Source organism: Gobio gobio, assembly GCF_949357685.1.
Source record: "Gobio gobio genome assembly, chromosome: 23".
In the NCBI taxonomy this organism is placed as follows: Eukaryota; Metazoa; Chordata; class Actinopteri; order Cypriniformes; family Gobionidae; genus Gobio; species Gobio gobio.
Window position 1 is genome coordinate 39,887,361 of NC_137119.1, and position 12,597 is coordinate 39,899,957.

Below are 12,597 nucleotides of genomic sequence, written 5' to 3' on the forward strand. Positions count from 1 at the left end.
AGGCACCTCACGAAACTGATTTCGGACAGACTTCTTAGGCAGTGTAACCGTTTAAGGATCTACAGCAAAATAGAGAGAGCTTTGGTGAGAACTAAACAAATATTTAACTACTACATTAGTAATTTCTCGCAAGAAATTACATCAGAAGTGGAAAATGTTGGGGGAAAAAAAACCTACATTTACACACAAACTGACCAGTAAACAGGAGGTGTCTCAGGAGACAGGAAGTGAAGCTAACATTAGATTCTGACATGCCTTGGTGCCCTCCTGCCTTGAAATGAGTCCTCTGAAGGCAGCATTTTCCAGGTTTCGGACACAGCCCCGGTCATTAACTGCAAGGTTTTGTATGTGTTCCACTGAGCGTTTCCCTGGTTCTTGTCTCTTGGTTTTTGGATTTCTTGCCTGTTTTTTGGATTACCCTTTTGCCTCTGTCCCCAGCCTTGATTACTTGTTTGGATTGGCTGCCTGGATATTGACCTATTGCCTGTATTTTGGATTACGTTTCTGGATTGGCCCTCTAATAAAAGCTGCATTTGGATCTCCCACCCAAAGTCTCTGAGCAGTTACGCAACAACGGGTGGGGAAAAAAAGGGCAGTAATTAAATTAGTAATTAAAAATAAAATAAGTAATTTATAGTCTTTTTTGCAATTAATTTTGGTGGCACTGGTGGTGCAGTGATGACTTTGAAGTTAATTTGCTTTACAATAATTTACTGTATTTAGAGTTAAAGCTGCACTATGTAACTTTTCCGTCCGCTGGAGGTCGCCTGTTCAAAACAAAGGCGTAGTTTGATGACGCCATGTTTGAGCGCAGACTCTCGGGACATGTGGTATTCACCTCAACCGGTGGAAAAGACTCGGGATAGAACTCGGGCAGAAATCATGTTCATGGATGTGATTATTAACGTTACTGTAGTGTGAAGCAGAGCAGGACGAGTGTTGTGGAGCTGAGCAAAGCCGCTGGAGTGACTGTTATTGAGAAGAGCGGTGGGACTTTTATTATGCCACAGTCACCGGCACCACTTCCGCTTTTCCGGTCATGAGTATGCGGTAAAGCAGCTCAGTTTATCATATTAGACACATCTGAGTGTGTTGAAAATTATGTTATGAGGTTACTCTGTGCGTTCTCTCAGCGGCTGCTATGACACTTGTTCACACTGCAGTGAGAGTAAAGTGCTTCTGCTAAATAAAACCGGAAAATGAGGGGAACGCAGATATGACGCCATCGACAGGCGACTCCCTTACATGTCCCGGTTCCTTGGCGAAAATAGAAATTTCTCACGATTAACAAATAGTTGGAAACATTTGGGATATTGTAAGTACTCAACTGAACAAAATATATAACACTGGCCTAGTGGTTTTTGGATATTTTACTCAATTTTTACATTGTGCACCTTTAATTTATGAATTTGTATTCTTTCTTTTGTAGTTCCTGAAAGCCACAACAAATTCCTATGAACACTTGGAGAATTACACTCATCTGAATCTAGAACTAAAGATGTGTCGTTTCTAGAGTTAAACATGCACAATGTCAGTGGTGTAACAGGTGAATATCTGAAGTCATACTGGTCAGGGATCCGTTTCCAGATCCAAACAGAAGTCGTCCGGTCAACATGAGGGGCAACAGGTACGTCGTGCCCTTAAAATGAGACCCCAATGCAAAGATCGCTGAGCCCAACACAGTCAGGAAAGAGAACAGAAAAACGCCAACTGCAGGAGAGAACACACACACATGATTCAAGATAGTGAATATTGACAAAATTCAGATTTTTAAAAACAGCTTATTAAAGGGGCTATATGCGTTTTTCAGAAATTTAAACTCGCGACTGACACCTGTGGCCAAAAAACAGAACTGCTCTTATTTTCTGCTCGCTCTCGCAGCGGTGGTGACGTCACATCCACAGACAGCGCGGGAAAAAACGACCCGCCAGAGAATAGGAAAAATAGGATACAGGCTTATAGGTGCACCCACTGTGAGCGGACAAGGTGTCAGTATGCTCATCAGGAGATGTTTGAGTCATAAATGGTCAAATAAAAAGGCTATTGTTACGTTTATTTTGGGGAAAAAGTTGCATATAGCCCCTTTAAAGAAAAAGAAAATCCATTTAAACTTACAGCGGTTTCCCAACTTATCAATGAGGAATCCCGCCATGATGACCACCACAGCATTCCTGGGAAAACAAAATAAGAGGCTGATTAATTAAATTCTGGATGGGTATGAGTATTAGATAAACATGAACTGAAATATGATAGTATGTCAGTGATACTAAAATAACAGTGGTGTGTGTCTCACGTCCAGGCGTAGATGGCGTAGAGCAGGTTATACTCCTGTGGCGTCATTCCCAAACCTTCCACACACGTTCCTGTGCCATTACCAGTGCTGTTACTCGCCGTCCCGTTTGGACATGTCAAATTCTGTAGGAAACAACACAGTCTGTGCATTCAGGGCCTTACTTAACTGACCTAGAGCCTAAACCAGGTTTAAATGTGATATTTGTTACTCTCATGATGTTAAAAGGGTCATATCATACATTATTTTATTATGTTAGTAAAGACTTTTTTCTGTAAAACTGTCAGAATTCAGTTTTTCATGGTAATTTGGCCATTTATGACAGGGCTTCAACAGGCTTCGTGCCATTTTACTCTTATTGTTAGTTCTTCTGCGGTTTGGAACAATTTTATCGATCCTGCTCGCTTCTCATTACCTCAGTGTGACTGGACGGGCCAAGTTTCTGGTCACTCAATAGGTTTCACTTAATGTAGGCGGCCAAATGTTCACATGTATTCATCTGGCAGCCACTGGCAATTTGCAGAAGTTTATGCAGCTCATTTTTAATAAATGCTCTGTTGTATACATTGTCGCATATACACCGATCAGGCATAACATTATGACTGGAGAAGTGAATATCACTGATTATCTCTTCATCACGGCCCCTGTTAGTGGGTGGGATATATTAGGCAGCAAGTGAACATTTTGTCCTCAGAGTTGATGTGTTAGAAGCAGGAAAAATGGACAAGCGTAAGGATTTGAGCGAGTTTGATAAGGGCCAAATTGTGATGGCTAGACGACTGGGTCAAAGCATCTCCAAAACTGCAAAACTGGATGTTCCCGGTCTGCAGTGGTCAGTCTCTATCAAAAGTGCTCCAAGGAAGGAACAGTGGAGAACCGGCCACAGGGTCATGGGCGGCCGAGGCTCATTGATGCACGTGGGGAGCGAAGGCTGGCCCGTGTGGTCCGATCAAACAGACGAGCTACTGGAGCTCAAATTGCTCAAGAAGTTAATGCTGGTTCTGATAGAAAGGTGTCAGAATACACAGTGCATCACAGTTTGTTGCGACTATATATCAAAATATCAATGCAAATTTGATTTCTCATAATATGACCCCTTTAAAACTGCTAAAACTAGCCTAAACTAGGATTAAGCGATGTGAAAGTGAAGTCAGAGGTCAGTAAGTTACTCCTCACCCCCTGAAACTGATCCTGGAGGACACTGGGAATGTCAAAGCAGAAATAAGAGCCGAAAGTCAGCATACAGTTAAAAAACAGGACCACGAACCGGTAGTAGGCTGTAAATACACACATAAACACACCAAGACACACATACATTCACAGACAGAGAGAGTGAGAGAGAGAGGTATCAGGATACATCTATGCTAACAGAGAAAACATTGTGAGCTATGAATCTCTAATGAATTATTATATTTAATATTTTTAACACATGAAACTTAGTCAAATCAATCACATCTGCTTCTGTTTACAAACTGAGAGCTCATTTAAATGGCACTAAATTCACAAACATCCTGAAACCAGTGTGAAGTGATTAATTTACCTTGTTCTGCTGCTTTGGCCATCTCGACCCCAGTTAAATCTCCTCAGTCTTCCCATAAAACGACAATCTAGTGTGATTTATTTTTGTTTATGTGGCCCAGAAAGGAGGCGATCTTCAAAATGTGCAGCTTGTCCAGGAGCCGTCGCTGTTTGCTGATCTATAAACCATAATAAAATAGTGAACTCTCCAAACTGCAGGAACAGTCGATCCATGTTTTCTAACTGACTGACTTTTTCCTGGTTTGTCGTTACGTCATAGCCTGGGCGTCATGTGACTGAGCAGATGATGTTGTTTTTCTCAGCGCTGACGCAGCACTTTCAGTCATGATTGGGCAATCACGGAAAACGGCGGAGACCCATGATTAACTGATTAAATACTTAGATAATTAGATAATTTAATCATTTATGTTTAATCATGCTTTAAACAAAACAGTGCCCATTCTCATGACATGTTTACGGAAGGAAAACGTATTTATATAGGACATTTCATAGTCTGTGGCAGGCTTAAAAAGACAAAATTATATATAGCCTACACTTATATATACACTGAAATCAAAATAACACTATTTAAGAACGATTAAATATTTAAACGAATAATATCCAGCTATAAAATGTAAATAAAAACAATATTATTTAATAACATAATCTAATCGCAATTAAAGGCACAATATGTAATTTTTCGCTGCTAGATGTTGCTTATTTAAAACAAAGGCGTGGCTTGATGACGCCTGGATTTCGCAAAGCTTTTATTCTTCCGCAGACTAGCACTTCTGCTTCTTCCGCTCATGTGTGTGGGGTAACGCAGGGCTATTTATCATATTACACACATATCCTCCTGGGACCCAGGAATATACTTTTGTCCACTGTAGTGGACATTATATTTTAGTGAATTTCTCTGACATCATACATGTCACATGTCACAGTCTGGATATCCTGTAAAGAGCACATTCGGGGCTTTGCAAATGTTTGGAGGTTTCACCAGGACAACAACTTCTTCTTAGTCTTTAAAAACGGCTGACATTAATGTTTAGCACTCTTACGGAAATATGATAATATTTTGTCATTATAATTTTCAAATTGTTTGTTATAAATCAACATCTCAGGAAAATGTTATGGGGTTTCTAATCAAAATATGACTTTCTGTTACAAAACAGGGCATTGATTTCATAAATGTCCACTGGTCGCCAGGACCTAAGTCATGTTTATCAGGCATTCTGGAGACATAACAAGTGAATAGGGAAAGAAATTACATATCAATATTCCTAGGAAATATTAGATATTATTATGAAAATGTTACCAATTATTTCTCCCATTATTACACTTCTATTTTCCTTACATGTTGCACCAAGAACACATTAATAAGCAAAGTAGATGCAGTGAATAGATGCATTGTATTGGATGGGAAAATCCAAGTATGGCCATTTTACCCACACATTGCATAAAGTGAATGAAAAATAAATTCCATTGTTTTTGCCTATACATGGAATTTCATGTCATTTTATTCCTGCTACAGAGGACATATCATAACATATGAATAAAATATCATTTTTCAAAAATGTTTTTCCCCATTTGTTTCTTATGCTCTAAACAATGTAATAACATGAAAAAATACTAAATTCAAAAAAACTTGTTTTGTTCTGCACTGAATACACTGACGTTGTGGTATGGTAAAATCTATTACATTAATTCATGTAATTATTACATTTTGAAATCAAGATTAAGCTGGAACTATATATCATAAGTAAAATTTACACAATCTATTCATGTAATAACTTAACTGAGAAGAAAAAGTACATTTTATCATATATTTACAAATACTATTTAATGTTTTATAGTCACAGCACATTCACCTAAAAATAGTAAGTACATTTTAATCTGAAAAGCAAAGTGCGTTTGAATCAAAGTGCAAAGTTGTTTTTTTTATCAAGAAGATCCCGCTTGTTTAGTGGTGGCAGACACGGTCGGTTTGGGATGTCGCTTCTACATGGCTGACTTATTTTCGGTAAGTTTTGACTCTTTTATTTTAGATTTGTGATAACAACTGTGTTCATGTTGATGGTTTGATTATTGCATAGACTTTACTTGTTCAAAATTAACTGAACGTGAGTTTTAATCACAATAACTTTAGCAAAAGTGCCAGCATTATCCACTTCTATAAAGTTGAGAGAGACTGGTGGTTAGTAAAAAATAGAGGGGATTAAATGTAGTTAGCCATGTTCTTGTTGAAAAAGTCACCCAGTCTGGTTATCTTCAAAATAATTTAATGTTAGCTGGCCGTGATTAAGATCTGTCATGTTACGTTCTGTAAGGAAATCGATGTAACGTTAACGTGCTGGCTGCCTGTGTGTGTCCTCTAGCTAATGTTAGCCTTTATTTAAAAGCGTCTAGTCGTTTTTATACCCACTGAAAATTTCACAGCAATTAATTTATCAAAGCTAGTCTGTACCAAAGAAGGAAAGTTTGGAAAAATGCAGTATCAGATGGCAGATGAACTTAGATACCAATTAAACATTGATGTGTAATGCAGCAAGTGCTTGTATGATTTCAGCCATTTTATTTTAATGAGCTAACGAAGGTCTGGTCACCTTTTTAATGAAAATAGAATAAAATGTAATGTAGGGGTGGCCGATATAGCCTCAAAATAACATCACGATATTTCAAGAATATTTGAGATAATGCTATTTATGACAATATAGAAAAAATATATAGAACATCATTTATTGGTGAATGCAATCAAATGTAAGCAAAGTTAAAAAAAAAAAGTAGCCTTGGTACAAGTTCTTGGCACTGCAGAGGCAAACAATGTATGGTTTTGAACAACATTCATTTTATGGGTACAATCTGTGAATTGCAGCTGTCTTCTACAACATTTTTTTACTTATGTTGCCTCACTGTTAGGTTGACATTATAATGAGTTAGGTTTAGTAATTTTTAGCAAGCATGTTCGTTCTGCACTGATAATGAATCTCTTTTGTATTTGTTTCTCAATAGAATTGTGTTCTTTCTTTCTTTCTTATAAACTGTATGCAGGAGTACACTCGCAGTGATGCCACTGAACATATCCTTAAGATACTGTTAATACATGGTGCTGATCGAGAGGATCCAGTCGATGTGTCCATCCTTTTGGAAGGCAGGGAGATGTTTCCAGGGTGTGCCAGTACTGCTAAAGCTTGCACACTGCTTATGGGACTTATTTATGCCCTCAACCTGGCATACCCCCCAACACTGCGCTACACCTTTGAGGTGTTCCAGAAACTTTTCCTGGACCTGGATGGTGTTAAGATGTCCCCAAAAGTGCAATCTTTAAAGTTGAAACTGCTCTCCTAATCGAGGCTGTTGGCAGAGGCAAAAGCCAAAGGAAGAACTATCCAGAACTGTTAATGTGTTACGGTTTTAAGAGCATAAAGAGCACTTAGTGTCGGGTTGAATGCTGTTACTGCATTGTTTCATTGAATTGTAAGATTCTGATTGGGTATTTGCAAAATATAATTCCAGATCTGTGTTGGAGTAGAATGGATTTTCCTTTTCTTTAGGGGAAATTTTGTTTTGTTTTGTTTTTACAGAACAGCAGATGCTTGAATGAGCATTAAGGAAAAGTGACCATTCTGTTTCAGTTGGACTATGCATGTGCTAGTCATTAATGTTACTTATGCCAATGTTGGCTGCTGAGGTTTAGTTGAACCGTACAAGGTTCATTATGCAGTTATTATCAGAGAGGTTACTTAATGTACCTTAACTACTGATCAGTTTATGTGAAGATGACTGATTTAATGGTTAATTGTGAATGTTGACATAATAAACTGTTAAACTTTATTGTATGTATTTGTGATTTGTGATAAAAGTATTTGATGCAGAGAAAATTATTACATTAATTTGGTAACACTTAAAAAAAAGCAACATTTACATAATAGTGAGTAATATAAATTCATTAAACTAAGTAATTCAAAATGTGAAATGGACAGACATTATAAAATCTACTTAATTACTTCATAACAGTACATATTGCAGATTTATAAAATGTACTTGATATTTTCACAATAGTGATGTTCCTTTTAAAATTAAATTTACTTAATTACTTTTAATAAATACAACCTGCTAAGTAAAATATAATTAAGTAACATTTACTTAATGTCTTCGCAAATGTTACATTTATAGTTAAGTACATTTTACTTGATACTGGCAAGTAAGTTGTACTTGATATCACAGCAGTAAAATTTACAAAGAAAAATTGATTGCAAATTGTTACAATGATTTTATCAAGTAAATCCTACAAGTTGTTTTTATCAGTGTGGGTCCCAGGAGGATATGAGTGTGTTGAAAGTGATGTTATAATGCTACTCTGTGCGTTCGCTCTGCGCTGCTATGGGACACTTGTTCACACTGCAGTAAGATATCGATATTAGACATGGTAAAACATACAAACCATGAAATCCTAATGGAATATGCCCAAAACACACTACGTAATGGAAACCATTTGGTAATGGTTAATGGCTGATGGTTTGTAATGGTTTTGTAGTGGAAACAATTAGGATTTCTGTAATGGTTTCTATTGTTTTTTTCAGCAGGGCTCCGTTCAGTGCTCGTGAGCTTTTCTGTGTTACACAGAGAGCCGAGCCGTGTCTCTGACAGCTCGCGCCCTGAAGCCAGATCACTTTCACCCGAGTCCTCTCTAAGCTGTGGCATTTTTGGCACCTAAACTATGGAATAGCCTTCCAAATAATGTTCAGGGCTCAGACTCACTCCTCCAGTTTAAATCTAGATTAAAGACGCATCCTTAGCCAGGCATTCACATGATGCATCTCCTAACCGTGTACTCTATCGTTATATCAATGCACATGATTGTCTTTGCTTAATGCTTTGAACAGCAGCTACGCTAATTCTTTTTCTGTTCTGTTTAATCTCGGGATGCCCATCCCGAGGTAACTAGAGAGTCCGTCAGCTCCAGTCTGGATCCAGCTTCTCGTAAAAACTTCAGATGACCATCACCTGTGAACTCCTGCAGGACTTCAGATGACCATCACCTGTGAAGAGACTACTCAACTCCTGGAGGACTTCAGATGACCATCACCTGTGAAGAGACGACTTAACTCCTGGAGGATTTCAGATGACCATCACCTGTGAAGAGACGACTCAACTCCTGGAGGACTTCAGATGACCATCACCTGTGAAGAGACGACTTAACTCCTGGAGGACTTCAGATGACCATCACCTGTGAAGAGACGACTCAACTCCTGGAGGACTTCAGATGACCATCACCTGTGAAGAGACGACTCAACTCCTGGAGGACTTCAGATGACCATCACCTGTGAAGAGACGACTCAACTCCTGGAGGACTTCAGATGACCATCACCTGTGAAGAGACGACTCAACTCCTGGAGGACTTCAGATGACCAACACCTGTGAAGAGACGACTCAACTCCTGGAGGACTTCAGATGACCATCACCTGTGAAGAGACGACTCAACTCCTGGAGGACTTCAGATGACCATCACCTGTGAACTCCTGCAGGACTTCAGATGACCATCACCTGTGAACTCCTGGAGGACTTCAGATGACAATCACCTGTGAAGAGACGACTTAACTCCTGGAGGACTTCAGATGACCAACACCTGTGAAGAGACGACTTAACTCCTGGAGGACTTCAGATGACCATCACCTGTGAAGAGACGACTTAACTCCTGGAGGACTTCAGATGACCATCACCTGTGAAGAGACGACTTAACTCCTGGAGGACTTCAGATGACCATCACCTGTGAACTCCTGGAGGACTTCAGATGACCAACACTTGTGAAGAGACGACTCAACTCCTGGAGGACTTCAGATGACCATCACCTGTGAAGAGACGACTCAACTCCTGGAGGACTTCAGATGACCATCACCTATGAACTCCTGGAGGACTTCAGATGACCATCACCTGTGAACTCCTGGAGGACTTCAGATGACCATCACCTGTGAAGAGACGACTTAACTCCTGGAGGACTTCAGATGACCATCACCTGTGAACTCCTGGAGGACTTCAGATGACCATCACCTGTGAAGAGACGACTCAACTCCTGGAGGACTTCAGATGACCATCGCCTGTGAAGAGACGACTCAACTCCTGGAGGACTTCAGATGACCATCACCTGTGAAGAGACGACTCAACTCCTGGAGGACTTCAGATGTCCATCACCTGTGAACTCCTGGAGGACTTCAGATGACCATCACCTGTGAAGAGACGACTCAACTCCTGGAGGACTTCAGATGACCATCACCTGTGAAGAGACGACTCAACTCCTGCAGGACTTCAGATGACCATCACCTGTGAACTCCTGCAGGACTTCAGATGACCATCACCTGTGAAGAGACGACTCAACTCCTGCAGGACTTCAGATGACCATCACCTGTGAACTCCTGCAGGACTTCAGATGACCATCACCTGTGAAGAGACGACTCAACTCCTGCAGGACTTCAGATGACCATCACCTGTGAACTCCTGGAGGACTTCAGATGACCAACACCTGTGAAGAGACGACTCAACTCCTGCGAGGACTTCAGATGACCATCACCTGTGAAGAGACGACTCAACTCCTGCAGGACTTCAGATGACCATCACCTGTGAAGAGACGACTCAACTCCTGGAGGACTTCAGATGACCATCGCCTGTGAAGAGACGACTCAACTCCTGGAGGACTTCAGATGACCATCGCCTGTGAAGAGACGACTCAACTCCTGCGAGGACTTCAGATGACCATCACCTGTGAAGAGACGACTCAACTCCTGGAGGACTTCAGATGACCATCACCTGTGAAGAGATGACTTAACTCCTGGAGGACTTCAGATGACCATCACCTGTGAAGAGACGACTCAACTCCTGGAGGACTTCAGATGACCATCACCTGTGAAGAGACGACTCAACTCCTGGAGGACTTCAGATGACCATCACCTGTGAAGAGATGACTTAACTCCTGGAGGACTTCAGATGACCATCACCTGTGAAGAGACGACTCAACTCCTGGAGGACTTCAGATGACCATCACCTGTGAAGAGACGACTCAACTCCTGGAGGACTTCAGATGACCATCACCTGTGAAGAGATGACTCAACTCCTGGAGGACTTCAGATGACCATCACCTGTGAAGAGACGACTTAACTCCTGGAGGACTTCAGATGACCAACACCTGTGAAGAGACGACTCAACTCCTGGAGGACTTCAGATGACCATCACCTGTGAAGAGACGACTCAACTCCTGGAGGACTTCAGATGACCATCACCTGTGAAGAGACGACTTAACTCCTGGAGGACTTCAGATGACCAACACCTGTGAAGAGACGACTCAACTCCTGGAGGACTTCAGATGACCATCACCTGTGAAGAGACGACTCAACTCCAGGAGGACTTCAGATGACCATCACCTGTGAAGAGACGACTCAACTCCTGGAGGACTTCAGATGACCATCACCTGTGAAGAGACGACTCAACTCCTGGAGGACTTCAGATGACCATCACCTGTGAAGAGACGACTCAACTCCTGGAGGACTTCAGATGACCATCACCTGTGAAGAGACGACTCAACTCCTGGAGGACTTCAGATGACCATCACCTGTGAAGAGACGACTCAACTCCTGGAGGACTTCAGATGACCATCACCTGTGAAGAGACGACTTAACTCCTGGAGGACTTCAGATGACCATCACCTGTGAAGAACTCCTGGAGGACTTGAATGATCATTTAATTAAATTACTTATTTAATAATCAAATATAAATTGTCCCCAAGATCTGTTATTCAGAATGTACTCTAGTTGTGAACGCTGGTCATATTTCTGCTGCATATTTTTATACTTCTGTCGGTACACCAGTGGCAAGCCGATTGTCGGTCACTGTCTGTTGTGACACCTTTATTTTATATGTATATTTATTTAATTTATTTTTACAGTTAAAAAGAATCTGAAAGCACTTAAAGGTCCCATGGCATGAAATTTTCATTTTATGAGGTTTTTCAACATTAATATGAGTTCCCCTAGCCTGAATATTGTCCCCAAGTGGATAGAAATGTTGATCGGTGTAAACCCGAGTTCTGGCTGTCTCTCTCTGCCTTTGAGAAAATGACAGGCCAGACTAGCCAATCCTGAAGTCTCCTGGTTTGACGTCCAAGCAGGAACGGTTCCCTCCCTTTCCTCCGCCCAGAGAATCTGGCACGCCCAAGCAAACGCTCGAGAGATCATTGCATCATTGCTTGTGAACGAGTGAACGCTGGCAGTTTCTCAGTGTTTGGATGTACAAATGAAAACAGAAGTCTTTTTTCAGTTCCTTCTGATCTGTGATCAGTGATTTCTTATGTGTAGCTAATTATTTATTATTCGTGCACACGCTTCGGCTTTTCTCTCTCCCGACAGAGCTGTGTTTTCGTGCTTTCTATCTTGTGAGTCAGTGTTTTTGTACGTCCTCGTCGCGTCTATCGGTTCTACAATGTGCATACAGTCGTTTCTGCTCAACATCAGCAGAGTAACATCTTTAGAGATAAACCTTACACACCCCGAGGCTCGGGCTGCACTGTCCGGTCGGCCTTCAACATCCCCGACCCCCAGTACTGCATCTGGCCCACAGCGGAGGCACCAAACGCGGCGCGAGATTAAGCAGAAGGGGGTAAACGTGAGGGTATCTGGGCTAGGCTAGCCAGCTATTCCCACAATAAACTGGATTACATTCGATTACTGCTGTTGTGTCTTTGTTTGCGCTGTGTACTCAATGTGCGTCACTGACGCTTTCCATATGATAGGAACATCTAA

General features: G+C 41.0%; 1 protein-coding gene across 1 annotated transcript in view; it reads right to left on the bottom strand.

The window, feature by feature from the left end:
* The window catches only part of LOC307119802 (lysosomal dipeptide transporter MFSD1-like), a 47,806-nt gene that overhangs the window by 13,776 nt on the left and 21,433 nt on the right, over positions 1-12,597 (bottom strand). The window contains exons 6-10 of the mRNA XM_079806353.1: positions 3,831-3,987; positions 3,467-3,567; positions 2,294-2,415; positions 2,116-2,171; positions 1,567-1,710 (exon numbers count right to left, since the gene is read on the bottom strand). Coding sequence (XP_079662479.1) covers positions 1,567-1,710; positions 2,116-2,171; positions 2,294-2,415; positions 3,467-3,567; positions 3,831-3,852 — 445 coding nt within the window. The 5' untranslated portion in view covers positions 3,853-3,987. The remainder of the gene's footprint in view (positions 1-1,566; positions 1,711-2,115; positions 2,172-2,293; positions 2,416-3,466; positions 3,568-3,830; positions 3,988-12,597) is intronic.